Here is a 27369-nt window from a genome sequence, read left to right as displayed (position 1 = left end):
CAATCTTTCATAGACGACATTCATCTCAACCCTCATCATCCTCCGCATTTCTTCCAACAATGCTTCCATCTGGATATTTTGAAGTCTACCCGGGTTGTTCTACTTCATGGTTGTTATTTTCTCCGTCAGTCATATTAAAGAAACCTGCAAAATGGACAAACTCGTTAAAAGTAAAAAGTTCCTCACAAGTGTTTCGCTCACAAGTGATTACTCTCAACTCTCAAAGTGTGTTCCAGTGACTCTCAAAGGTTCTAATAGAACAGAAACTAATCAAACCCAATGTGTTTTCCAAAACAATCGAAACAGAATCGAACTTAATGAGATACCAAAAGATAGAATAGAACATATTGATAAAACTAGATTTTTTTTTAAATAGAACAAACGGATTTTTTTTTCTTTTTTTGAATAGAACAGAGCCCTTTTTATTATTATTTTAATAGAATAGAACTCTTTTTTCTCTTTTTTTTTCTTTTTTTTTTCATTCTTTTTTTTTTCTTTCTTTTTTTTTTGTTTTTTTTTTGTTTTTGTTTTTTTTTTGTTTTTTTTCACTAAATACAAATAAAATAGAAATAGAAGATGAAAAGATGAGAAGATGAAAATAAAGAAGATGGAAAGATAGAAAGATGATAGATAGAAGATGAAAAGATAGAAAATGATAGGATGATAAAATACCAAACTCAAGGGTGTGCTCTGATACCACTTGATATGATCCTCCCAAGGATTCGGCACCTTTGAGTTGGTTGGTAGAGACATCTTGATTCTAAAGATGAAGAAGCCTCAAGAATAAGGATGGTGAAAAGAATGGTTGCACAACAGTTGCGGAAAGACTCTTGATATACCGGTTTGATCTTTCAGCCTCACACCAAAAAGATCGGATCTCTCAGCCTCGCACCAAGGAGATCGGGGTTTTGACTATTGGAATCACACCAAGTAGTCAGTTTTGATTGTTGGAATCACACCAATCAATCGGTTTTGTTCACAAAGAACAGAAGAAAATCACTCTCAAAGAAAAGAAAAGGTTTTGATAAAAAGTTGGATTATTATTTCATTGATCTTACATGAGTTTATATAAGAAAGGAAACTTGGTAACAAAGCCAAGTATTAATTATTCTTGAAGACTAAAACATTAAAGATAGATAATTGAATGAAGATTCAACTCTTGGTGCATGCATCCCTTCCCAAGGTGACTCTTGAATTTAGTTTCGTCACTCCTCTCGGCGTATTGTTGGGCGAAAAAAAAATATTAAAGGAGAAAAAAATTGGGTACACTTGATTTTTTCTTTTTTCCTTTCTCTCTCTCTATCAGCTTCAATTAAAACCGACTCGAAAAATTTGGGATCAGAAGAAGAATTTGGGATCAGATCCTTGAAGGTTTCGACTCGAAGGACCTGGAATCAGAAGAAGGGTAAGGGAATGGAGAGAAGGCAATTAGTAGGCCAACCGATTTGGAAGCCAATCGCGAAAGGAAGAATCGAGTTTGTGGAGGAGGATCCTACCATGGCCACTCTAATTCAAGTTTATTCCTCTAGAGTTTTGTTTCTGGATTGAATCATTGAAGGCTTTTTATTATGTTTATGCGATTTTTTACCATTTGCTCTGCTATTTCAGGTTGTGGAGGATCGGTAGGTGATGCTTTTGATGGATCCTTTTCGTTTACTGTGCCCTACATCTTCAGTACCAGTTAGTGTGTTCTTCCTCCTAACCCACTTTTTTCTATATGTGTAAATACATCTCTGTCTCTTTGATGCAGATCGTCGAGGCACCGAGATTACTGTGTGGGAACATCAGAAGAGAAACATTGTGGGACTGCGTATAATTTATGAGTTCAACTTTCAGGTTACCTCGCATCTATACAAAAATTTTCCTATCCGTTGTTTTATTTAATATTGGCTATTGTTGATCCTATGTGTCTTGTGTTTCTCATATGTTCAAATATTCATATAAGAGATGATCACAAATTCTCCACTAGACGAGTTTGTTCTTGAACTGTGTCCTTTTTTAACTAGAAAAAGGCTGGACATATGTGAAAGATATTCAGGTATTCTTTCATGTTTCCCTCCAAAATCTGTTGCAGTGAGGTTGGAAGTAGATCTTCCTAGTGATGTTTAGATTCATGGTTTAAGCCTAAGTTCCCTGTCTTTTGTTATACTAACTTGTCGTTCTTTCTCTTTACAGTTCTTTTACTCTCTGTTTTTTTGTTCCTTGCTTCTTCGTCTTGCATGTGTTTTGGAAGCTAAGTATGTTCGGATCATTGCATCTCTATTTGCTTTCTGAATTTTCACTATCGATAGGTAGCTTTTTTCTTCTAATTACATGTTACTTGTCGTTTTTTGTTTTGTTGGTTTAGGTTTGTGGAGGATCCTATGATTGATCCTTGTCACTCTAGGTTTGTGGAAGATCCTACGATTGATCAGTGATGGCTTGGATAGACACGCTTCTTCTCTATGCTACGTCTTTAAAGGTTTTATTTTATTTTATTTTTGCTTCCTCTTTAAACACTTCTTTGACTCTACTTTTTTTTGTTCCTTACCTTCCTTTCTTCTTCGTCTTGCAGGTGTTTGGAAGCTAATTATGATCGAATCCTCACGTATTCTTCTCCATGCTATGTCTACAGGCCTTCTCACAGGTTCCTTGCTCTAAATGCTTCTCTTTTTGATTCTTAAAATTCATGTCAGTTCTGTGGTTTCTTCTTCTAGTTACATGTTACTTAATTGTCCTCTGATTTTTGTTATAGAAACTTGAGGTTACTAACTGGTGTGTTAATGTGTCGAAACTATGCTCAAGATTCGAATGGATATTCGTGATTGAGAAAAACATAAACGCTTGCAAGATGATTTGGTTGAGAATATTTGGGCAAAATTTGGAGCAAATCAGTATTAAAATTTATCATTTTCTCCATTTATGAATTGCACTTATATTGTTATATGTATTAATGTTTTTATTATGTTTTGTATGTTTAAAAATTAATTAAATGCAATATTTTCTATTTTTATAAATTCTTAAATGTTTACACATTTATACCACTTATATTCTATTTACAATTTTTTTATTTTAAAAACAATATTTTCAAAAATAAGAGACCCAAAATTAGAACCTACAATTGAAGGATTAAATTTTAACTAAGAGGTCATGGTTCTTATATTCAAAATCATTCACAATTAATTCATAAAATAATCAAACAATGTTTAACAACCCCAAAGAAACCACCAATAATCTTGCTCTTAGTGTTATTATGTAAGGACTTGTTCTTAATTTATGCTTTCGTCAGCCAACTAGCAGCTAAGTGAACTTAATGTCTTTTTTTTTTTTTTCAATTTTCTGTGTATAAGCTTTGCTTTGTCTTTTGTGAAAAATTATTTTTTAATCCATGTCTTTTGTAAACAAATATTGTTGGTTCATTAAGACGAAAAAGAAAATTAATAGTTAAACATGTTAATCAATTTAAACATGTATTGTGAATCTGAAAGAAGTTGAACTATATAGTTAATCAATTTATTAAAAACGTAGCATGTGTTTTATTATTACTCGGACAATGATAAGATATAGAAATAGAATGTAAAGATTAAAACCGTGTGCGATAAGATAAGAAAACCTAATAAATATAACTGCATGTCTCTGGTTATTGCTTCAAACTCTTCACTGTGACCTCCAAGACTTAGCCATCTCAAAGCCATTCTTGGCATTGCGATAGTCGTCAATTGTCATATCAATCTCAGCCTGCGAGTTCATCACAAATGGCCCGTGCTGAACCACAGGCTCGCCGATGGGTTCCCCTGCAATCAACAAGAACCTCAACGGCCTAGAGCTTGACGTATTCTTCACGCTAACATAATCCCCTCTTCCAAATACCACAACATTATGTGCTTCTACAGTGGAAGAGTCCGAGGAGCTAAACACGCCTTCATCGCCTTCTAGAACGTAGGCGAAAGCAGTCCATGACTCTGGAATGGTCTGGAGGGTTTGAGCTGTTGGGTCGAGAGTAATGTCAAGGAACATGATTGGTGTTTCTGTGTAGTAAGGAGGTCGCGACTCGACTCCCATCGACTTTCCGGCTATGATTTTGACCTCTACTCCATCGCCCCATGCTCTCCGAATATATGAATTCGGTATTTCTCGGTTTTTTGGCCAGATCCTGTCATAAAACCAAACAAAACAGATCTTAAAACATTGAAAAAGATGAACATAACTAGAATCTTTTGTCATGAAGAATTTTCTTTGTACATCTTTTGACTGGAAGGGAGGTTGATCCAGAGTTGTATGAGACTGTTAACTTCTTCTTGAGGCATTTCAGAATGAATAAGTCCTCTTCCTGCTGTCGTCCACTGCAATATAATAACCAAAATCAAAAGGATGCAACAAAAAAGCTTAGTAGTAAGAGTATTTAATTATGTTTGTCGTTTCACCTGAACATCTCCTTCCTGGATTGTACCTTGATGACCATTACAGTCTTGGTGAATTAGGCCTCCCTATATTTTACAAGTTAAATCGATATCCAAGTAAGCAAAAGTAAAAAAGGCTTTTTATTATTGATTTAAATCATGGATGAAGAAGATATATATGTTCTCACCTGCAACATGTATGTCACACTTTCAAAACCTGTAATCCAATTTCATCAGAAATTTTAGAGACCAGAGGAATTAAGCAGATGTACGTAGAAAACAAATAAAAAATAATAGTAATAGGCGTGAACTTGACCTCTGTGAGGATGATCTCTGAATCCACCAGGAGGTGAAACTGAATCAAGAAACAGAGCAAATCAGAACAAACAAAAATCAAAAATTTAATTCACACATTGGGGAAGTAAAGAAGAATGTTACAGGAAAGTTCAACAAGCGAGACGAACGGGTCCAATAACTCATGGTTTGTCCTGAATTAACCATGCAACAAGAAAAATAAATGAAACTTGAAGGTGAAGAAGCCATTGGATTTTACGTTAGAAAATTGATAAACAATAAAAAAAGCAAACTCACTTGGTGATGCCTTGTCTAATAACAGCAGCAGCACCACCGTCGTTCTCAAAATTTGCATAAATCATCTTAACAATCTGTCTCTCTGACATGGTGATGATGTCCTTTATGTCTTTTTTCTATCTCTCTTTGAGTGTTTGTGTGTTTATTTTGGCGTGCCTACACATATTTATATCACAAAATCAAAGACAAAAATAGCAATAACTAAAAAAATTCTTGTTACCATAAATGTTTGTTTGTAATGTATATTACCAATTTATCATAAATGTAAACTTTATATAGCTTTGTCGAAAATTAAAAAAAGAATGAAAATTCTCTATAATATTTTCTTCTTTTAAACATTAAAGACTATCAATGGACAGGAAAATTAGCTTTTGATGTTTAAGAAAATAAAATAAAAATATAGAAAACATCCCAAAATGGATTGTTTCGTTCAAGAACTTCTTTTTCACATATAATAAATTTTAGTAAAATGCATAATAATATAAGAATATTTACATTATAAATATTTTAATTTTTCTTTTTTAATTATGTTTTTCTGAATTATTATTACTTTGAAAATAACATTCTTTTTGTAAAAAAAAAAGAACATAAACATGAAAAAAAAAAACAGACAACTTGTACGACGACGTATAACTGCAGAGAAAGAAAGGTTTCAGATGATTCGTTGGGGTTTTATAGGTTTCGTGAATTAGAGTTTTTGGATTCCACTGTTAACAAGTTCTCTTTTATATGTCGCCATGGCGTTGTTCGTTGCGATCATGCTAAACGTGCTGCGACGTGGGGGTTAACGATCTTGATTTACGCGTTACTCTGGATGAGGGTCGTCTTGCCTTCAAAGATCTTTGAGTCATGGACAGAATGATAAAGCAAGTCGTGTAATTTCTTGAGACAATGCCGAACCTTAAAAAAGCTCATAGTACACTACGAAACGTTCCTAGATAAGGTCTAACCAAATGCAAGAATATTCAAGTAATCTCTAATAACCTCAACCTGTCCTTTACTTAACGCATGTCTTTTCACCATGTCGAAGCCATGAGTAGTGTGTCTCGGCTTTAATTTAATTAGTATGTAAGGACTTTTTCTTTATTTATGCTTTTGTCGGTTAGGCCAACAATGTGCACTTAATGTCTATAGTGTTTTCAATTTTCGTGCTTTTTCTTTTGTGAAGTTTGGGAAGTATATATGGACCACTGGGGCTACGGAGAAAATAGTCGTAAAAGTCAATAAAATCTATAGATTCGTCCCAAATGTCTTTGATAAACTACCTTTTGAATACATTTCCACAACATGACAGAGAAAAAAACAGTTTCTCCAAAACCGATCTTGACTTTATTTCAATGGTTAGAACTTCGTCTAAGCGTTTCAATAGAAGCAATTCCTTCAAGCTTCCGTCAAATTAAACAAGATCTTTATTGCAATATCCTAACGTTAATGTTCTTAAGTGCGACAAATTTTATATGATCCCATCGATACTCCAAAGACTTGCTGTACCCTCCCTAGATTCAGATGCATTAGTTTTTTCAAATTTTGGCGACAAGCAGGTAGTCGCGCAAACACAACCAATGTTCTTTATAAATCAAGACACAAATTCTTAGACAGATCCAAAACAACTAGCCTCCACCTAACGAATTCACCTGCAATACTTATCAATGGTATGTTTTCTTGGAGGTCAGAACACTCGTAAGCCATTTCTGGACTTCGTTAAGCCTTTGTAGACCTTTGTCTTCCTCCCGGCACCTTTCTTAACACATCTAAGTCTTCCATGGATTTCTCCAGAGCCACCAAATTCTTCTGAAGGTTACGAAAATAAATTACCTCTGCCACAAAAGCAGCTACCAACACGGTTCAATACCTGATCGCAAGATAGTTGGAAAGACACACCACAGAAGAAATTTCTTTTTTTATGCATGATGCATGATTGCATTCTTTGGCCCTTTTATTTTCTTCAAGTTAATTAATGTTACTAGAAGTTGCGGTTTAAAGTTCTAATTGTTGGTGGAGTTAGAAACTGTATCCACAGAACTTCACTTAAAGAAAAAACAATTATTATTCATAGGTTATAGTTAATTATATTTATATTTTAATCAAATGAGTTGCATTTTTTAAAAAATAATTCAATTTCATATTATTTTAACCAATAAAAAATTTTAGAACCTTTTTTAGGAATATCACCATAACCATGAAAACCATCTTTCTCTGCTTTCCATTTACAGTTTGCACATCTAAAAAAATCTCTAGATGCTCTTTAAATTGTGAACACACTGAAAGCCTATATCATCATCTCTAGATTTACAATGGATTCCAAGAAGATAATCGTTATCATTATGAATCGTGATTCTCGTAAGGTGACCTTGAAATGATTATTTAGTATGTAGAATTTGAAGAGCTTCTGAATGTATCAAAGATATCATAACTATGATCCTAGTGAAAATTGAGCAGAAGTAAGAATTGATATTTACCATGATAATTGGTTTACTTGTGATACATCATTTTTTTAGAGAGATATATTTATATAAAATATATACTTATGTTGAATAACCTAAATTAGTCATAAAATCACTAGATTTATTTCTGCAATCATATATATATATATATATATATATATATATATATATTAAACTAAGGTTTTAACTCTCTCTCTTTATTGGTCTATTTAGCATTTAATTTCTAACAATATATTATTTATTTTCCATTTAAAAAATGTTACACATATAATCATGTACATTATTTCATACTTTAAATCCACACTTTACTAGTATTAAATAGTAACTAAAAATAAAATAAAAATAAATTGACTATTTTTTTCTCCAATCATTTTTATTTTAAACCACTATAAATTATAATTATTACTCTTGTAATTAAATTATCATAGAAATGTAATTTATATTACTTGAAATCCTATAAATAACCATTCTCACATTCTCCTCCACCACAAAATTGGCAACTATTGGAAACGGAATAACTCGGTTGACACTGTTTGTCGCTTTTGGAAGTAGTTGGATATGGTAGAGGCGATGTCTTTTTCTTCAAACACTGGTCTACCCTCAGGATCTTCTATAACTAAGATGTTATTGCAGGCATTGCGAGATTTTGTTGTAGCATGGAAGAATCCTGTATTCTTATCTCCTAAGGCCAACCAGAGATTACGGCTTCTCTGTTTCCAGAATGCTTCCTCTTTTTGGTAAGCAATATGTAATTCTTTATTTAGCATGTCAATACTTTCCTGTGGAGCAGTGTCATCTGACATTGCCTCCTCTAGTTGGTCCCTGAGTGTAAGTATTTTCTTTTGGCTATTCAACTCTTGGGATTGACTCCGTTTAATGATATACTCTCTGCAGGTGCGAAGTAAAGAGTCAACTTTTTGGTTCGGGGCCTCCTTACAAGCCTTGAATACCAGTTTTTTAAGCTCAGGATTCTCTCTCAATCTCCTATTAAACCGAAAAATACCATGCTGTTTTTTCTTCATTGGATAAAAGGATGTAACAACCGGACGGTGATCAGAGCCTTCAAATCTCAGGTATTCGCATCTACCAGACGAGTAAGATAAAATCCAATCACTGTTTGCCATAGCTCGATCAAGGAGACATCTAACTAGGTGGGAATGTCGTTGCCTCTCCAGGAAAGACAGTTGCCAGTGTGTTTGATATCATAGAGATCAGCACTAGATATGAATGATCTGAGGTCTGAGAAAGAGCCTTCTAGACGATGGGGACCCCCCCACTTTTTCTGAAGAATGGATAATGTCGTTGAAATCCCTTGTAATGATCCACGGGGTTGATCTGTCTGCAGTGTAGTCTTGAAGATTCTTCCAAGCTGCCACTCTCTTTGATCTGTCTGGTTCCCCATATAGGAAGGTAGCAAAGAAATATTTTCCTTTTGCTTTGATCTTTGTGTCGATAAAGTGAGGGTTTGATTGAAGAACTTCAACTTCAATATTGTTTTTCCAGAACATAGCTAAACCTCCAGCTCCCGGAGCTTCTGGTGGGACCAAGTGATTGGAGGAGTAGTCGAGCCACTGCAAAGTTTTGAGAACCGATTCATTTGTGTTCTTCGTCTCCATGAGGAACAACAGGTCTGGGAAAATACTTTTGCGTATCTCCCTAATTCGCTGGACTGTTATAGGGTTCCCCAACCCACAACAGTTCCAGCTCACCAGCCTTAAGGAGCTGGGGTTGGGGGATTCTGAAAATCCGCTTTCTTTTTCTTGATTGCAGGGATCAGGAAGATCAATGGTCGTCCAGAGGAGGATGGTTGCATGGAAGAGTTCCTACTTTGAGAAGGGTTCCTATTATGATCATGCTTTGAGTTTTGTGACCTGGAGGGTTGAGCTTGGCCTTTTGGAGAGGGTTTTGAAGGTTTCTTCTGCAAAGCTTTTGATGTACCTGATTTTTCCAACAATTTAGTGGTAGAGATCTTTTTTGATGATCCTTGGGCAAAGTTTCTTTTTTGTGACTTTGCTCCTGGTAACTTTTGATTTGGTTTGGTGCCTTGTTTATGCACAGGAGGGCGGCCCCTTCCTCTTTTGGTGGACCCTAATGCATCATTACCTAGGATTGGCATATCAGAATTGGTAGTACAGGGGCTCTGGGGATTCACATTACCAGACAGGGGAACTAAAGGTGATCTCTCCTCCAAAACGGTCTGATATGCCAAAATAGAATCAGCCGTATTCTCCATTAGATTATCAGTTTCACTTTGCATCACTCTCATGCGGCGGGCAGCACTTTCTGAAGGATTTGGGCAGGAGATGTACTAAATAGTGACCTCACGTAGATCCTCCATTACGCGTTCTCTACTTGGAGAAATTACTGGAGTAGGTAAACCTGGTGGTGGTCGAGGTAGAGGTTGGATTTCATGCCTTGGTGGTGGTGTGTTTGGATCTGGATCATCAACATCTCGTTCCAAAGGAGGGCGTCTGGCTCGTGATGAAACTGAGGGATCACCATGTTCAGTTGATGATGAAATAGGTTTTTCTCTCCATTACATGTTAGGGGTGGGACGATGTCCATGGTTTTGGAACAAGGAGCCCCTGAATCCATAAGAAGAGGTTGCTAGTTGGCGAGCTCGGGATCGACGGTATTGGGAGTGATGCTTATCAACCTCTGATTCCTTCCGAGTATACTGGTGATGTCTGGTCTGTGAGAATGATCTATCTCTATCCTCTGAACTGGTAAACGGGCGTTTCCTGGGATTTGGGTTAGGTCTTGGTAAGGATACTCTCTCCACACTTCGTTGTTGGTTTTTGGGGGGCAGAAAGTTATCTTGCGGGGTGTAATAGTTCCTTGACGTTGATTTCTGGGCTTGCAGGTCAGGTGTCTGTGCTCTCGGACCTATATTGTTTGCTTCTTGAGTATGGAGACCAGGGCACTTACTCTTTTCATGTGACAAGCGTAGACAGTAAGTGCAACGATTTTTTAAGTTTTTGTAGTCCAAATACACCACGACTTCATTGCCATCTGCAAATTCCACCATTGTTTCCTTTGTGATAGGCTCTCGGCCATTGATAAGTACCTTAAGCTGTATAGCAGTAGTAGATATTTCCCAGTCTAGCACTTCTCCCAAGATGTCACCAATGGTTTGTAACATCTCGATTTTCCAATAGTGTTTTGGTAACCCTTGGATTTCTATCCAAAAGGGGATCATAGCAGGGAAGGTTGAAGAGATGATTGGTTCCCATTTTTGTAGGATAACCATCCACTGGTCGAAGTGGTACGGTCTATTCTTTAGGACTTGATGTAATTCCTCTTCCTTCTCAAAATTGAACTGAAAACAGCCTTGACCTAGATCTGATCCCGAAACTTTTCCTCGCAGGTTCCATCTGTTGATGAGGAAAGGAAACAGACCCCACATTCGTTGCAAGGAAGGATTGGTTAGGCGTCCTATGAGGGTCAGGGCATTTTCTTGTATCAGGTCCGATGTGTCTAGATCTGGAGCTCGCACTCATTTGCGTGGTGGTGGGGAGAACCCTCTTGAAATTTCTTTCCCTTTCTGATGGTATGGTATACAGTTTGCCATTTTCAAGAACTCAGATAAAGATTTTGGTTTGCTGGTTATAACGGTTAACAGCAGGTAAATTGGTTGGAACTAATCGGTTGAAGATCGTAACTGAATGCAGGTAAGTTTAAATAGCTTGCGGGAGTAAATGCATCAGTATCTGAAACAGAGAGATAGAATTGTAATTGATACCAAAGTAAATGCGTTGATGAAAGATGTTGGTTTGGTGATGAACAAGATCATCTTGGTGAAGATCTGCAGGATGAAGGTAGTTGCAAACCAGTATCCGGTGGATATAACGGTAACTCTGCTCCTATTGGAGGAGAACAGTGGGTGAGATCTGGTTAAAAGCCCTCCTCATATTCCTCGGGGAATGTGCCTAAGAGAGTTTCTCTAGCTGCGTCCGTACACCCTTTTTTGGTTTTAAGATAAATTTTAATTATTATACAAAAATTAGATATGTATTTTTTAATATAGACTACACAATTGAATTTTAGATTTCCGATACATATAATAGTTTTTGTGAATAAAAATTACGTAAAAAGATTTAATAATTATTTTATACCGCATTATATGCGGGTTGTTACCTAGTTTATATAGAACTTTTTAGACTCTCGTTCCTCATCGTTTTGTTGGAGAATCTCCATTGAAGACTCTTAGAGCAATTCCATTGCACATATTTGATAAAGGATTAGAAGAATAAAAAAAATAAAAAAATAAGAAAAAGATGGAGAGATGAATGGAAAGTGTCTCTGCCTAAAACAATTAAGTTGTCATCAGTTGTTTGGTTGGACAACCTAAAAATAATTAAATAATTAAATTAAATTAAAAATATTATTATTTAATTTGTTTTGACACCCAATAACTGTATAACCAATGGATATGCCCTTACGGGTAAGATATTGGGACTGAGTTTTTATTGAACGTTAATCGTTATCGGTTACAAATTCTTAGTAAAATCTGTTTGTTCTTGTTATTTGTTGTTATGGATTATTGATTCTTGTTATCAAGAACTCATTCACTGATTCACATCTGCGCCAACCAATGAAGAGTCCCTGTAAATCAGAACGGTCTCGTTGGAAAAAAACGATGTCACCTGGATTGAAATTATGACGGAGTCATATATATTATCGATTTTTTTATAAATATATATATATATATATATGTAGTTATATATATCTAAAAATAATATATCACATGTTTAGATGATGGAAATAGATAAATACAGAGAAATAAACGTAATTATCTCGTAACAAAAATTAAATTTATTAAAATAAATGTAAAATTATGTTACTAAAAGGAAATAATATTTCTCCCAGCATTACGATGAAAAGAAATTTAAACAAAAAATTATATTGGTTTCTTTTCCACCATGAAAATCGTTCTCCACATCAAAAAAAAAAAAAAAAATTACAACAAGTTAGGGTTTATGATTGATCTAAACGGCCCCAACATCTTTGCTTCTTCCCGACCAATCTTGCAACGACGACAATGACAATACTGCTCCTCTCCATATTCATCTTCATCATCATCATCATCATCATCATCATCATCATCATCGTCAATGTTTTCCAGTTGTCGGATCTCTGTTTCCATTAGTTTTCTGAACATTTGAGTAAGACACACGTCTTCTTTGAACAGATTCAGAAGAGATTTTATGAGTTCTTCTCCTTGTATACCTCGGGACTTGAATAGTTTCATCAGGTCCATGTATTGCTCGAATTGCGGTTCACTTAGACTTTCTCCAATGAACTTTGTTATATACACAAAGCATTCCTTACATTCGTCTTCGCTCAAAGTCCCCCCTGTCTTCATCTTCATCATTATTTGTCTAGATATAAACATTTTTTTTTTTTTGTTTGTTTCTTTCTCTGTCTTACGATATTCGAAGTGTGAGCTTATTTATACTGAACCGAGTAGTTTGTAATCCTATCTTGTTTAGGTTTCTAGATTCTGTTTTGATTAGGATTTATACTTCTCGAGAGTTATTTCTTTTATAGATGGGTGGAGACGGTTGATATAGATGGTGGAAGGGTAAGAGTTACAATCAATCGTTTTAAGCCCTTGTGTTTTGAAAGGATCATCAAGTTCTACAATGGGGAAGAGACCATAGTCACTCTTCGCTATGAAAGACTCCATGGTTTTTGCAAGAAGTGCTTCAGCCTCTGTCACGACGTGGATCACTATCCACTATGGGCTTCATCTCGAATCACTCCGGGTTTACACATTCCAATGGAAGAGGACACTGTTCGTTCTCTCCAAAGTTACAACGGTGCTGTCACAAATGATAGAAGCAAGGAGGTGGAGGGGACACACTCCCTAATGCTAATCAGCGTTCCTTTAAGGGAAAGCAAGATTCAGGTCTAAAGAATCGGTGAGTCTTCTTCTAAACATCGCAAGTTCACCATTTATGTTCAGTATAATGAACATCGACATCGGGTTAAAGCGGCTGCTGCTGCTACTGCTGTTGCTGTTGCTGTTGCTGCTGCGGCTTCTTCCTCTGGTCCAGTTCCGGTTGAGGAGACTGAACAAGGGCAAATCTCAGTCCCAGATAACCAAGAGGTGTTGCAGGCCACAATCATTGGTGTCCCACCACCAAAGCGAGTCCGGAGACCTCTCTTCCAGGACCCTGATGCGGCTACACTTTCTGATCAAGGAGAGGGAACTGTCCCAGGTTCTAAGGCAACACTGACCGGTTCAGAGTCTGGTCCGATTGCTGTTTTGGTTGATGTATGGACCCCTGCTGCCGATGCTATGCTGTCTGATCTAGAGGAAGCATGTATTGGTAAGGAGTCAATGGTAATTGATGTAACTGGTCCAGAGGAGAACCACAAGGATACGCCTTTGACAATGACAGATCCGGAGGAAAACATTGATCAGCTGATGGAGGAGGTGTTCACTGGATGAGCTTTCATTGGATCCAGCTTTGACCACTACTCAACTTGAGAGAGAGATAGCGGTTTTAAAAGAGGACTCTTTGGTTATGAACACTAATGCAGGTACAGGTTCTGACGAGGTGATACCGGTGGAGAAGGTACGCAAGGCAAAACCTCCTTTGGCTCTCAAAAGAGCAGCCTCCAAAAAGTTGAATGTGTATTTGCGAACAACCCATAGGAAGCGTCCTGCACCTGAACTGTTGAGTCGGTGAGGGAATCAACCCGAGGAACCAGGAACAAGAGAAGGGTCCAACTGATGGGGCTAAGCCACCTAAACCGTTAACGGATAAACGAAGATTTTAAGCTGGAATTATCAAGGGCTTGGGAATAAAGCAACTATTGGTTATCTCAGGGATTTATGGGAGAAACATAGACCTGAATTTTTATTTTTATCTAAAACTAGACAGCCTTTTTATTTTATGGAACCTTTTGTTGGTTATTCAACTTTAAAAACGGTTGATCCTTTCGGTTGTAGTGGTGGTTTGACAGTATTTTATAATAATTATTATGATGTTTCGGTTTTATTTGAATCTAATCGGTTAATTGATATGGAACTTACTTATAAAGGACAAATTATGTATTTTAATTTTGTTTATGGTGACCCAGTTCCAGAGAACCGTGATTTAGTATGGGAACGGTTAACACGGATTGGTCTATCCAGAGACTCTCCCTGGTTTCTTATTGGCGACTTTAATGAATTAAAAGGTAACCATGAAAAACGGGGTGGAAAACTCCGACATGCGTCTTCTTTTGTGGGTTTTAACACAATGATTAAACACTGCAATTTATTGGAGTTTCCTGCAGTTGGGGATAGCGTGTCTTCGCATGGTTGGAGGGGCAAAAAGCCCATTCGATGCCGACTGGATCGCGCCCTAGCTAATGAAAAACTTCATGATTTTTTTAGTGATTCATTCACGGAATATTTACCTATGATATCATCGGACCACAAACCGGTATTAGCTACTCTCGAGGACAAAATCCGACGAGGGAGAAGCAGTTTCCGTTTTGATCGCCGATGGCTTGATAAAGAAGGTTTATTTGGCGCCATCTCGGAGGGATGGGGTCTAGACTAGAGGGAACAACTGATAATTTAATGGACAAGATTATCAAGTGTCGCCAGGCAATTTCTCAATGGCGAAAAGCTCAGGTTCCATATGGGAGGGAAACAATCGAGGATTTAAAGACCAGTTTGGCGACTGCTCAGGCAGACGATTTTGTATTTGTTGAGATGATCTCGGAAGTGTCTTGGAATTTGCGAGAGGCTTACCAAGATGAAGATATTTACTAGTATCAAAAAAGTAGGAGCCGCTGGATGCGTCTTGGAGATCAAAATACTGGCTATTTTTATGCCTAGATGAAACAAAGACGATCCAAGAATCGGATCATTGGTCTTCATGATGAGGCGGGACACTGGATAACAGAGGATACTAAGGTACAAGGCATCGCTGCCTCCTATTTCCAGGAGTTATTTACATCCACATAGCCCATAGACTTTGAGGAATCTTTGGATGAGGTTTGCACGGCTATCACGATTGATATTAATGACACACTAACTCGCCCGGTATCAGAACATGAAATCAAGGAAGCTTTATTCATGATGCACCTTGATAAAGCCCTATGAAGGCTCAGTTTTATCAGTGTGCATGGGATACGGTAAAGAATGATTTAAAGTTACTGGTTGACTCCTTTTTCCAGGATGGCCTCTTTGATAAACGGTTGAATACGACAAACATTTGTCTCATTCCCAAAGTGGATAAACCGACCCGGATGTCGGAATGGAGGCCGATTAGTTTATGCAATGTTGGGTACAAGATTATCTCAAAGATCTTATGCCAGCGGTTGTGTACTTTTTTGCCGGCACTTATCTCTGAGACACAATCGGCCTTTGTAGAAGGTCGCATGATTATGAATAATATTCTGATAGCACAAGAAATGTTTCACGGTCTTCACACTAACCCCTCTTGTAAGGGCAAGTTTATGGCTATTAAAACGGACATGAGCAAGGCTTATGACAGGGTAGAATGGTCCTTTCTTGAACACTTATTACGAAAATTCGGTTTTAGTGAAAAATGGATTTCTAGGGTAATGTGGTGCGTGACATCTGTTCAGTCCCGAGTATTAATAAATGGCCAACCACATGGTTCCATTTTCCCTTCTAGAGGGCTCCGACAGGGGGATCCCTTGTCGCCATATCTTTTTATTCTTTGCACCAAGGTCCTTATTGCAAACCTTCGTAAGGCGGAATGGTCCAAGTTAATCACGGGTATCAAGGTTTCGACTGCTTGTCCAGCGATATCTCATCTCTTGTTCGCAGATGATAGTCTGTTTTTCTGTCGGGCCACAAAGGAGCAGTGTGAGGTTCTTCTAGGGGTTTTAAAACAGTATGAACGGGTTTCTGGCCAACGAATTAACTTTTAGAAATCGTCAGTTCAATTTGGACACACAGTGGAGACGAATTTACGTGAGGAACTTAAAGGCGTGATGGGTATTACTACTTTGGGTGGTATGAGTTCTTATCTAGGCATTCCTGAAAGCCTTGGAGGGTCAAAAACAAAAATCTTCTCCTTTGTTCAGGATAGACTGCAATCACGGGCGGGTGGATGGCCTGCTAGATTGTTGTCTAGGGGAGGGAAAGAGGTCATGATCAAATCGGTTGCCACCGCGGTCCCTACTTTTGTTATGTCTTGCTTTCGGCTCCCGAAAACGGTTACAAGGAAACTCACCAGTGCGATCTCTAATTTCTGGTGGAGTTCTTCTGGAGATTCAAGAGGGCTACACTGGATAGCTTGGGATAAGCTTTGTGATGATAAGCTGGAAGGTGGTCTGGGCTTTCGATGTCTGGATGACTTTAACACAGCGTTGTTAGCCAAACAACTATGGCGGCTGATCACAGTCCCGAACTCTTTATTTGCAAAGGTTTTAAAAGGTCGCTATTACATGCACTCTGATCCTTTGGATCCTATTAAATCTTATTCACCATCTTATGGATGGCGGAGTATGGTATTTGCTCACTCTCTGGTACACAAAGGACTCATTAAACGGGTAGGATCCGGCAATTCCATCTTAGTATGGTCTGACCCCTGGATCCCTGCCCAATCCCCGAGACCAGCATTGCGTTCGATCGCTCATCGATCCTACGCTCAGAGTTGAAACTTTCATCAACATGAGTTTATGCTCTTGGAACTTGCCTTTGCTTCCGGCCTCTTTTGCACCGGAAGATATTGGCATTATTTCTGCTTTACCTCTTGGCAATCTTAATACACCGGATAGATTGGATTGGCATTTGACAAAATCTGGCTTGTATACCGTTAAATCGGGGTATAGCGCCTTGCGTCAAAAACTAGAGACTAGCTTGACGGTCTCTAGGCCTAATATTGTTCCGCTTCAGGCCTTTGTTTGGAAGCTTCGCTGCCCACCAAAAATTTGGCACTTTTTGTGGCAAGCTCTGTCGGGATGTGTGGCAACGACTGCTAATCTGCGGCGTCGTGGTATGGGTAATGATATGGAATGTGCACGTTGTGGAGTCACGGAAGAGACAATCAATCACGCTCTCTTCCTTTGCCCCCGACATGGCAGGTGTGGGCTTTATCCTCCTTTCCGACATCGTCGGGTGGCTTTCCTTCAGAATCTATCTATGCAAACATGGAGACATTATTTTGGAGATCTCAGCAAATCCCTTCGGTGGAAATTTTTCCGTGGATTAATCGATCTACACATACCTCGTGATAAAGAAACTGATAAACCTAAAGGCTTTGCCTTTGCTGAGTACGAGACTGAAGAAATCGCTGATTACGCTGTTAAGCTTTTCTCTGGACTTGTTTCTCTCTACAGTAGAACTCTCAAGTTTGTTGTGAGTCCTTTGTTCTCTCCTCTCTGTCTTTTTTAAATCTTTTTGCAAAATAGATTCTTGATTTTGGTTTTGTGGTTTGTGGTTTGGTGGAATTAGATATCTGGACAGGATAAGTTGCAGGTGAACTCCGGTAATAGAATGAGACCTCAGCCTTTGGCTTTCGAGTATTCAGATAGAGCTGCTTATCATTCAGAGAGGTTTTCGTCGCAATTGATCTCTCCGCCTTCACCTCTGCCTTTGGATTACACACAAGGTTTTGTTTCTATGGTTTGACTTATTCTTGTCCCTGCTTGATTCATGGAACAGATAGAAAGATTGATAGCTTTCGTTTTGAAGCATTGACACAAGTTAGGCAGAGTATAGATACATGGTTTTCTCAATGTATATGATTAGTTTGGCTGGTGAGTTATAAGAATTTAGCTGGTTCTTTGCCAAATTTAACACGGATGATCCGACAATTCCATCTTAGTATGGTCTGACCCCTGGATCCCTGCCCAATCCTCGAGACCAGCATTGCGTTCGATCGCTCATCGATCCTACGCTCAGAGTTGAAACTTTCATCGACATGAGTTTATGCTCTTGGAACTTGCCTTTGCTTTCGGCCTCTTTTGCACCGGAAGACATTGGCATTATTTCTGCTTTACCTCTTGGCAATCTTAATACACCGGATAGATTTGGTTGGCATTTGACAAAATCTGGCTTGTATACCGTTAAATCGGGGTATAGCGCCTTGCGTCAAAAACTAGAGACTAGCTTGACGGTCTCTAGGCCTAATATTGTTCCGCTTCAGGCCTTTGTTTGGAAGCTTCGCTGCCCACCAAAAATTCAGCACTTTTTGTGGCAAGCTCTGTCGGGATGTGTGGCAACGACTGCTAATCTGCGGCGTCGTGGTATGGGTAATGATATGGAATGTGCACGTTGTGGAGTCACAGAAGAGACAATCAATCACGCTCTCTTCCTTTGCCCCCGGCATGGCAGGTGTGGGCTTTATCCTCCTTTCCGACATCGTCGGGTGGCTTTCCTTCAGAATCTATCTATGCAAACATGGATACATTATTTTGGAGATCTCAGCAAGTCCCTTCGGTGGAAATTTTTCCGTGGATTATTTGGTACATTTGGAAAGCTAGAAATGATAAAGTTTTCAGTAATTTAGACTCCAATCCTTTAGCCGTTTTAAAAATAGCGGAAGAGGAGGTCATGCTTTGGTTTTTGGCTCAGGAGGACCATCTAGGATCCTCCGCCCAGGGAGGCCCTCGGCCGATCCTTGGTGCTACGGTTAATAACTTGGCCGCAAGCAGCAGAAACAGCTACCGCTACTTTGTGGATGGATCTTGGAAGGATATTGATCAGTTTTCTGGTAGAGGATCGCACTGCATTTCTCCTGAGGGGGAATTCCCCACTATGGGTGCATCAAATTCTCGCCGGAGCTTATCTCCCCTCCATGCCATAGTGGAAGCCCTCATCTGGGCTATGCGATGTATGATTGGAGCGGACAATGAAAACGTAATGTTTCTCACGAATTTTTCTGATTTGGTGAAGATGGTGTCTTCGCCAGCGGAGTGGCCTGCCTTCAACACGTATATGGATGTTATTGAAGAAGACAAGGAGGAGTTATTATCCTTCTCCATAGCCCTAATCCCTAGATCACAGAACGATAGTGCGGACAAACTGGCACGACGAGCTAGAAAGGAGTCGCACCAAATTATCTATGTGAACGGTTTTCCTTCTATTGGCTCGTTTGAGCTGATTTTGTACTTTGTTGTTAAAAAAAAAGTGTTTTTTTTTAGTTAAAAATAAACCATAATTAAAACATTATCACATGAAATAATGTATATAACTAAAAGAAAAATAAAAGAGTAATACCATAAAAAAGAACTAAAACAAGTTTTGTGGATAATTATAGCACACATTTCATAAATTTAAAAAAAATAGCATTACTTAACACATTAAAATATTTAAAATTCTTTTTCATAATTTTATTTTTTAGGTTTGGGTTCTCAATTTCACATTTAGAGTATAGTTTTGAGGAGTATGATTTAATATTTTGAATTTAGGATTTAATTCTAAAAGATTAATTTATATTATTTTTGAAATTTTAGAGATGTTGTGCTAAGTTTGGAAAAAAACTTATTTTAGTGCTATGCTAAAAAACATGATGTATAATGAATGTATCTCAAGAGTTGTTATTGATTACCCTATATCGTTTAGGTTTCTAGATTGTATTTTGATCAGGATTTATACTTCTCAAGGATGAGCTAAAAAAAATCAAACATTAAACTTTTATCACATAAATAATGTATATAACTAATAAATAAATTTAAAAAAAAAACTTTAAAAAAAAATATATATACGTGAAAATTACATTTTCAACCCTCTCGAAACTTCTTCTTCTCCTTCTCCTCCTCCTCAATTTCAATTACACACATTCATCCATCTTCTTCTTCCTAAAGCTTTTTTTAGGGTTTCCATTGTTCCCGATTAACAAATTCAGCTTCAATGTCTGGAGGAAATTCCAATTGCACCGTCTACATAGGTAAATTGTCTCTTCCAAACATCTCCAATTTTTTTTTTTTATCTGACTGTTAAAACAAACTTTGAAAATCAGGGAACGTAGATGAGAGAGTAAGCGATAGGGTTTTGTATGATATCATGATTCAAGCTGGTAGAGTAATCGATCTACACATACCTCGTGATAAAGAAACTGATAAACCTAAAGGCTTTGCCTTTGCTGAGTTCGAGACTGAAGAAATCGCTGATTACGCTGTTAAGCTTTTCTCTGGACTTGTTTCTCTCTACAGTAGAACTCTCAAGTTTGCTGTGAGTCCTTTGTTCTCTCCTCTCTGTCTTTTTTAAATCTTTTTGCAAAATAGATTCTTGATTTTGGTTTTGTGGTTTGGTGGAATTAGATATCTGGACAGGATAAGTTGCAGGTGAACTCCGGTAATAGAATGAGACCTCAGCCTTTGGCTTTCGAGTATTCAGATAGAGCTGCTTATCATTCAGAGAGGTTTTCGTCGCAATTGATCTCTCCGCCTTCACCTCTGCCTTTGGATTACACACAAGGTTTTGTTTCTTTGGTTTGACTTATTATTGTCCCTTCTTGATTCATGGAACAGATAGAAAGATCGATAGCTTTCGTTTTGAAGCATTGACACAAGTTAGGCAGAGTATAGATACATGGTTTTATCAATGTATATGATTAGTTTGGCTGGTGAGTTATAAGAATTTAGCTGGTTCTTTGCCAAATTCAACACGGATGAGTAAATTAAGAACCTTCTGCTCAATCTATCTGTCTTTCTAAGCATAAGACTTGGTCTGTTGCTTAAGCTAATGGCTATCACTAGTTTAGCTGCTAGAGTTATGAGAAATTAAGCTGCTTCGTTGTCGAATTCAACACAGATTACAATATCAAGAACCTTTAGTTCATTCTAAATTTGTGTTTTGGAGTATGAGAGAGTTAATGTACTTTGTTCTGTGTTTTTTTGTTTTTGTGCATTTTTGCAGAGCCACCTCCACCAGGAGTATCAAATGGAGCAAGTTTGGAGTATAGTAGAAGAGTTCTTGGTTCAGCACTAGATAGTATCAACCATTCAAGACCACGTCGCTACTGAAACAGTGATAACACTCTCTTTTTTCTCTTTGTTAGAATGATTGTATGATAATCAATATTGAGATGAAGAAGAAGAAGAAGTTGTGATTGTAATGATCTACGGAATGAGAAAAGACAACAAACTGGAAGATTTGTAGAAGTGATGTAAACCTTTCTTTTATTATAAGACAGATATTTCTGTTGTTGTTTTATGACAAAAAGTACCTTTAACTTTTACATGTTTGATTACTAATGCCAATGAAAAGTACAAACACAAATGAAGGGACTTTAGTAGTAGTGATGCATTAGCCGCCACTAATTGGAGGTATGATGGCTAACTCATCTCTGTGTTGAACAATGGCGGAACCGGTTGTATATTCCTCATTCAACGCAAGAACCACACAGCTACGTACCTCTTCCAAGCTTGGGAACTTGAGAACCAACTCGTCCATGCATTTCTGTGTTGTACTACCTGATGGCATCTTCAGTGTTAAATCAGGCACGCCTGTGAGCTCGCGTGCTCTGGCGAATAACAACACTTTGATCTCCACTGTTGAAGTGTCATCACCTTCAATCTTTGTGAGCTCTTTGATCACTTGTTCTGTAGCGTCCATGGCCAAAAAATACAAAACTGGAAGCACCTGAAAACCACAAGGGTCCACTCTTAGAAACCAAAAAAAAAGAAAAAAGTAGAGAGTCTCCAACTGTGAATTCTTTTAGTCTTGAGTCCTGAGTTTGACAATGTATAAAGAGATTCTCAGAGCTATATAATGCTGAAGACTCGAACTGAGACTTTGCTTTGTAAAAGAAACACAAAGACACATGCCCTTAAGACTGAAAGTGATCTAAGACATGCCTATTTAAACCCTACATAAAATTTCAAACAATATTACAGACGAACAAAAACATGGAAGCAAAGTCCACTCTGATCAAAGAGAGTATGAAGATCAATCACGACCACAAGATTAAACCCACTCAAAATTTTCTTATATTGACCCCAATTTTTTTTTTTTTCCCCACAACCGAACAGAACCCAGAAGTCCAAATCCGATGTAAAAGGAGAAAAAAACAATAAGCCATTTTCAAACGAACCTCGAATTATCAAAAGCTTTTCGGAAAAGAGAGAGAGACACAGGTGACGAGAAGGAGAAGACACGAGTCCCTAATCTTCTCTGTTTGGCATCATCCCACTTCACGCTTTCTCTCAGTTTTGTTCGCTTAGTCGTCTCTCTCTCTCTCTCTCTCTGGATGTAGCTGTCGCTAAACACGGTGCAGATGCGATGCAGAGAGATAAATAGGCTCAACATTTTCTAAAAGGCCCATTTCATTAATTGCCTAATCCTCGAACCGAATCAATCCGGTTATTTCGGGTTTTCAGTTACTATTTAGTAGACACTGGTCCAAATTAACCGAACAAAAAAACATTTCGGATTTTGATTTATTTCGGTTAATGAAATTCTACCAAATTCAATCGACTTTTTGGGTTTCTCCAGCTAAAATGGGTTTAAAACAAGTTTAATCGGATAAAATTAGCAAATTCGGTTCAGGTTAAAATTAACAAATTAGCAAATTTTAAACCGACATAATTCAAAATCTTTCCAAATTAAACCGATTGCTAAACAGATTTTGAACCAAAAACCAAACAACTCGGTTTGGTTTTGTACGGACAAATTGGTTTGGACCAAAACAATATGGCTCTAGTCCCTAGTCATATACAAATTTTATTCTTCACCCATGATGTTTAGATTATGTCTCAACTGAATCAGTGATAACCTGAACTACCTTCGATGGACGATACTCGGGTTCATCCTCCCTTTCACTCACCTCTTTTATATTAGTCAATCGAATGATATCATATCATATTAAAATAAGGTAAATGAATAATGTCATATCATATTAAAATAAAGTAAATGAATAATTTAATTATTTAATTAAATTTAAACTAAGACATAAACTCATTTAGTTGTAAAATCTAAACGATAGTTTTTTTTTTTTTTGTGAAGAACTATAGTTCTTGTTGTTAAAAAAAAAACTGTAATTCTTCTTTATAAAACCCAAATCAACAATAACTCCATTTAATTGTAAAATCTAAACATAATTTGTCATTTGTAGATTTAAACCGATATACAATCTCGTTTAATTGTAGAAACCAAACTATATTCTTTTTTTATAAATTCAAACCAATTTATAATTTCGTTTAATTATTAAATCTAAATTCTAATATTTGTTGATAAATCCAAACTGACATATAATCTCGTTTAATTGTAAAAACCAAACTATATTCTTTTTTTATAAACTCAAACCAACATATAATTTCGTCTAATGATAAGATCTAAATTCTAATCTTTGTAGATAAATCCAAACGAACATATAATCTCGTTTAATTGTAAAATCTAAATTTTAACCCAAACTGACATATCACATCGTTTAATTGTAAAATATAAACTCAAACCAACTTATAACCTTGTGAAATCAAAACTCAATAATCTATTTTTAGTTTTTAAAAAAATAGAATTTTTTTTTATATCTTTTTTGGTGGCATGATCCGGTTGGTTGAAAAAAAATAAGTGAACCCAAGTATTTCCTAAGTATTTTTCATGGTGGGGTAATTCTTAGAGCCGACTGCTACAATTTACTCATTGTCTCTTTGTCTCCATGGTTTTAAGAAATTTGGCTTATTTCGCCGGTCTCAACAAGAAATTACTATAGGAACAGTTTAGGACTTGAACTATCTCGTTCCATATAAAGCAATGGTCTATACAAAACTTTTGATCAAACACGAGAACTATCCACCGAACAAAAAACTCTACCTTGCCACTTGAATACAACAATGCGTAAGCAACGTATACTACAATAAATAATAGCAGAATGGTTTATAGTTACCATGCGAACTATTTCAACCTCTAAATTTTCGATTTTGATGATATGGTTGGTCTTCATTATAAGGGTGTCTTATCTTTGGTGGAATGTGGATACAAGTGGCAAGTGGCAACCTCTATGGAATCCTACATTACATGTACCACGGAAAGAATAGTACCTGCTGCCCCTTAAGCACTCACCTTTGCAAGCAAAGTAGACAAAGAGTGGACGAGAAAACCGACGCCTCCGAAGTTTGTGTGGCTTAGCCGGATCAGACAAACGGCATTTGGGGTTTATATAAGAATGACGCGGTGGTGGTTTCATATCATTATTCATACGCATAAAGAAATATGAGAGTATATGTAATGTAGGTAAGATGTTTTAAGTAGAAAATCTCAAAGGATGAATAAGAAAATAAGAGACTCACTGAGATGAAATGCTTTCTTAATCAGCCCGGACTGAGCTTATTGTATTTAGTATTTACTATCGGAACTCGTTGCAAGTTGCAACATTAATTGCTTCTAATCCTAAATCAACGTTTCTAAAGTCTGCTAGTCCACCTGTAGCCAAGACAAAATTAGTTCCAGCTATATATTTTACGACCAACAACTTGTTTATTTACGACCAATTTAACCTACTGACACTTTCTAATGGTTAGCTACACGTCGTTTACGTATTCAGTCTCCTAAATTACAAAGTCTTCTTTTTTTATAAGTCAGCTTCGTTCAAGTTTTTGTGTGTTTAATTAGTGCATTTATTCAGAGAAAATTAGTTCAATATGATCAACAGCTTGTTATTCATGTGAACCCTATGATACGAAGAACAAAGCAATTCCAAACTATTAGAACTTCATGATCGGTGAGTAGAACTTGTTCCAATAGCATCAACACCCAGAGGCGCAACATCAGAATAGCTTGGTTTCTCTGGCTTTCATTGTTCCGGTCCTAAGCTAAAACAGACAATACATCCGACTGACCCGACCAAGAGACGCGAAGCAAAACCATCATGAACAGAGGCTTCTCCGAACTAATCCCGCAATATCCAGAATGCTAATCACATAATAGCATAGCTTCACCTCAGGGTGCATTTCCGGATTGGCCACGTCGCATCTGCCTTGTTGTCTTGCTTCTTAGTCGGAATGAAATCATTCGGATGAGCCTAATGAAATCAGATCTACAAAGATAACCATGTGTCTAGGAGAGGTGAGAGAAAAGAAAAAAAAACTCAGAAGAAGATAGTTAGACCATCGTTAGTGGAGCAACCCTCCATAGTTACTCTCATATTAATTAATTATATAATTAATACTAAACTAAGTAAAGTAACCTTAAGAGAAACTTAAGCAAAATCACCCTATTAATAGAGAACTCAAAAGAAGGTTGCTCAAGCATTTAAATAATAATTTTTTAATTTGTGTTTATTAATTATCAAACTTTAATTATACAAAATGACAAGACAATTATTTATGTTTTTTATATTACATAAAATAGAAAACAATTAAATTTTACAAACTTAAGAATATTAAACATATTTTACAAAATTCGAAATAGTAAAAACATTTTATAATATTCAAAATATTAAACATATTAAACAGAATTTGAAATAAGATTTATTGTGCGGTTGCACCAAAGTTTTGCCAGATATGCTCAATCAAGTCTTTTTCCAAAAGATCATGCATTTGTGTATCATGAACCTCATTTCGAATGCCCATCATATTATGTAGATTTGTTGGCATATCTGTAGAATATGATAAATCGACATGAGAACTTCCACTTCCTTCTCCGTGATGGAATTCCGTTGGATAGTAGAAATTGTAGTCATGTCGTTCGTCTTCCACTATCATGTTATGCTTTGATCAGCTTTGGTTTCGCTTACTTCTGTTTTAGGAAGGTGGCGAAGATAAGATTTGGTTGTATGTGTTGATCGGCTTTGGTTTCGCTTACTTCTGTTTCTGGAGGTTTCAGATGAAGAATCTCATCACAAACATGGACAAAAAGATCACCTAGCTAGTCATGTTTCTACTCTTTATCTTTTGTCATCATCTTCACTTTTTTTATATTAACACGTTTTGTAATAATAGGAAACCTATAGCACAGAACAGCATGTAGTGTCATTTACTCAATTGGGTGTTGGAATGAAAAGCTTTTGATTCTCACACATTGTGTCTCTATGAGTAAACAAAAGAGAGAGTGAGGGAGATAGCTTATTGAAACATGTTTGCCTCCACCACAAGAGGAGGAGGAAGTAGAGGAAATACTTCTTCTTTCTCTAACTCTTTCTCTATCTTTTGGTTTCCTGACTTGTTGGGCTCTGACTCTTTTGCTTTCGCCCTCAGCTTCTCCATTGCTTTTTTCCTGTTCTCCTTTCTCCCTACTCGAGCTTCTGCGGCTTCACCATGGAGAATGTTGATCCCTCCAAGGAATCCAGTCGTGAGATACAACATGGTGTTTCTTCTTGAAATATCTTTGGAATCAAGGACTTGAAGCTTCTTGGGTTCCTTTATGTTTGCTTCAAGTAAAGGCTGTCAAAGAAAATGCAATATAGACTGACCTCAGAGCTCTGCACAAACTAACAAAAACTGATGCTTGAAAATGCAAACTTACACTAATACCAATCTTCTTCTTTCTTCTATTGACCATGAGAATACAGCAGAAGCAATCATCAACATATGAAAAGAATGCCTTTTGTTGCCCAAAATTCACATGACACAAACCAATCAACAAAACTAGTTGGAAGCATATAACAACTAAATTCGATCTGAACCTCAAAACAGTTGGATCAAACATTCTCTAATAGCTCAACCTGAAACCCAACGGCCTCAGATTCATTCTCACATAGACAGAGCACAACAAATCTCTCCGGGAAAAGAAAACTAATTTGATCTTTGAAAGCTGTTGTACGAACCTGATGAGAACCTACGCTGGTGGCTAAAATCACCCGGAGACGGGAAAATTTAGGTGATTCTCCATTCATTGGAGAAAATGAGATCAAAACAGGCTTCCAGATAGAGTACGATCTCGCCAACGCATGTTTTATCTCCAAAGGAAGGGAGAGAGAAGAGATAGAAACAGTCGGCAATAAAGGGAAAAAGAAATAAGAGAAAAAAAAATTCTATTTTATATTTCTGAATCCACCATTCAGGAGACGCCATGTAGCGTTCTCTTAGGGTTGCTC

At 37.1% G+C, this 27369-nt stretch overlaps 7 protein-coding genes, 2 long non-coding RNA genes and 2 pseudogenes across 14 annotated transcripts; 6 read left to right on the top strand and 5 right to left on the bottom strand.

Moving 5' to 3' along the window:
* The first annotated feature begins 1231 nt into the window (after window positions 1-1231).
* On the top strand, window positions 1232-1890 carry LOC147929793 (uncharacterized). 2 transcript variants are annotated; one of them, XR_015578352.1, is made up of 3 exons: window positions 1232-1515; window positions 1609-1680; window positions 1751-1890. It is a non-coding gene; the product is annotated as an uncharacterized LOC147929793 (long non-coding RNA). The 2 variants fall into 2 exon arrangements; XR_015578353.1 differs by having other exon boundaries at window positions 1396-1530.
* A 9-nt stretch (window positions 1891-1899) lies between these two features.
* LOC104737010 (uncharacterized) lies at window positions 1900-2996 on the top strand. 2 transcript variants are annotated; one of them, XR_015578351.1, is made up of 5 exons: window positions 1900-2038; window positions 2176-2237; window positions 2348-2461; window positions 2555-2626; window positions 2785-2996. It is a non-coding gene; the product is annotated as an uncharacterized LOC104737010 (long non-coding RNA). The 2 variants fall into 2 exon arrangements; XR_002034815.2 differs by having other exon boundaries at window positions 2735-2996.
* Window positions 2997-3480: 484 nt separating this feature from the next.
* LOC104738342 (putative pirin-like protein At3g59260) lies at window positions 3481-5110 on the bottom strand. Its single transcript, XM_010458530.3, has 7 exons — window positions 4971-5110; window positions 4818-4867; window positions 4696-4734; window positions 4568-4596; window positions 4404-4466; window positions 4222-4322; window positions 3481-4132 (listed from the first exon to the last, which is right to left on the bottom strand). Exons 1-7 carry the CDS (start codon window positions 5057-5059, stop codon window positions 3637-3639), a joined length of 867 nt encoding a protein of 288 aa, XP_010456832.2. The 5' UTR covers window positions 5060-5110; the 3' UTR covers window positions 3481-3636.
* Window positions 5111-7914: 2804 nt separating this feature from the next.
* Window positions 7915-8538, bottom strand: LOC104738340 (uncharacterized). The gene has a single exon (XM_010458529.1). It carries the CDS (start codon window positions 8536-8538, stop codon window positions 7915-7917), a length of 624 nt encoding a protein of 207 aa, XP_010456831.1.
* Window positions 8539-8631: 93 nt separating this feature from the next.
* LOC147929792 (uncharacterized) lies at window positions 8632-9671 on the bottom strand (annotated as a pseudogene).
* Window positions 9672-14448: 4777 nt separating this feature from the next.
* Window positions 14449-14973, top strand: LOC147929791 (uncharacterized). Its single transcript, XM_087480718.1, has one exon. It carries the CDS (start codon window positions 14449-14451, stop codon window positions 14971-14973), a length of 525 nt encoding a protein of 174 aa, XP_087336844.1.
* Window positions 14974-14993: 20 nt separating this feature from the next.
* LOC104738339 (uncharacterized) lies at window positions 14994-17050 on the top strand. Its single transcript, XM_019234582.2, has 5 exons — window positions 14994-15116; window positions 15255-15332; window positions 15596-15916; window positions 16115-16258; window positions 16319-17050. The coding sequence occupies exons 1-5, from the start codon at window positions 14994-14996 to the stop codon at window positions 17048-17050; spliced, it is 1398 nt and encodes a 465-aa protein (XP_019090127.2).
* Window positions 17051-18315: 1265 nt separating this feature from the next.
* LOC147929790 (uncharacterized) lies at window positions 18316-20004 on the top strand. The gene is made up of 3 exons (XM_087480717.1): window positions 18316-18894; window positions 18969-19501; window positions 19983-20004. The coding sequence occupies exons 1-3, from the start codon at window positions 18316-18318 to the stop codon at window positions 20002-20004; spliced, it is 1134 nt and encodes a 377-aa protein (XP_087336843.1).
* Window positions 20005-20122: 118 nt separating this feature from the next.
* On the top strand, window positions 20123-21572 carry LOC104737008 (uncharacterized). 2 transcript variants are annotated; one of them, XM_010457106.3, is made up of 4 exons: window positions 20123-20283; window positions 20356-20567; window positions 20657-20813; window positions 21255-21572. In XM_010457106.3, exons 1-4 carry the CDS (start codon window positions 20247-20249, stop codon window positions 21359-21361), a joined length of 513 nt encoding a protein of 170 aa, XP_010455408.1. In that variant the 5' UTR covers window positions 20123-20246; the 3' UTR covers window positions 21362-21572. The 2 variants fall into 2 exon arrangements, with proteins under 2 accessions (XP_010455408.1, XP_010455409.1); XM_010457107.3 differs by having other exon boundaries at window positions 20145-20283; window positions 20365-20567.
* LOC104737009 (molybdopterin synthase sulfur carrier subunit pseudogene) lies at window positions 21501-22571 on the bottom strand (annotated as a pseudogene). Its single transcript, XR_015578350.1, has 2 exons — window positions 22432-22571; window positions 21501-21980 (listed from the first exon to the last, which is right to left on the bottom strand). The product of XR_015578350.1 is annotated as a molybdopterin synthase sulfur carrier subunit pseudogene (transcript).
* Window positions 22572-26322: 3751 nt separating this feature from the next.
* LOC104737007 (uncharacterized) lies at window positions 26323-27321 on the bottom strand. Of its 2 annotated transcripts, none has more exons than XM_087480479.1 (2): window positions 27100-27321; window positions 26323-26716 (listed from the first exon to the last, which is right to left on the bottom strand). In XM_087480479.1, the coding sequence occupies exons 1-2, from the start codon at window positions 27166-27168 to the stop codon at window positions 26399-26401; spliced, it is 387 nt and encodes a 128-aa protein (XP_087336605.1). In that variant the 5' UTR covers window positions 27169-27321; the 3' UTR covers window positions 26323-26398. The 2 variants fall into 2 exon arrangements, with proteins under 2 accessions (XP_087336605.1, XP_087336604.1); XM_087480478.1 differs by having other exon boundaries at window positions 26799-27235.
* Between the last annotated feature and the right edge of the window lie 48 nt (window positions 27322-27369).

This window comes from Camelina sativa, chromosome 13 (genome assembly GCF_030686135.1).
Source record: "Camelina sativa cultivar CO46 ecotype springtype chromosome 13, ASM3068613v1".
Classification (NCBI taxonomy): domain Eukaryota; kingdom Viridiplantae; phylum Streptophyta; class Magnoliopsida; order Brassicales; family Brassicaceae; genus Camelina; species Camelina sativa.
The sequence above is the reverse complement of the archived record's forward strand: the minus strand, read 5'-3'. Positions and strand labels throughout refer to the sequence as shown.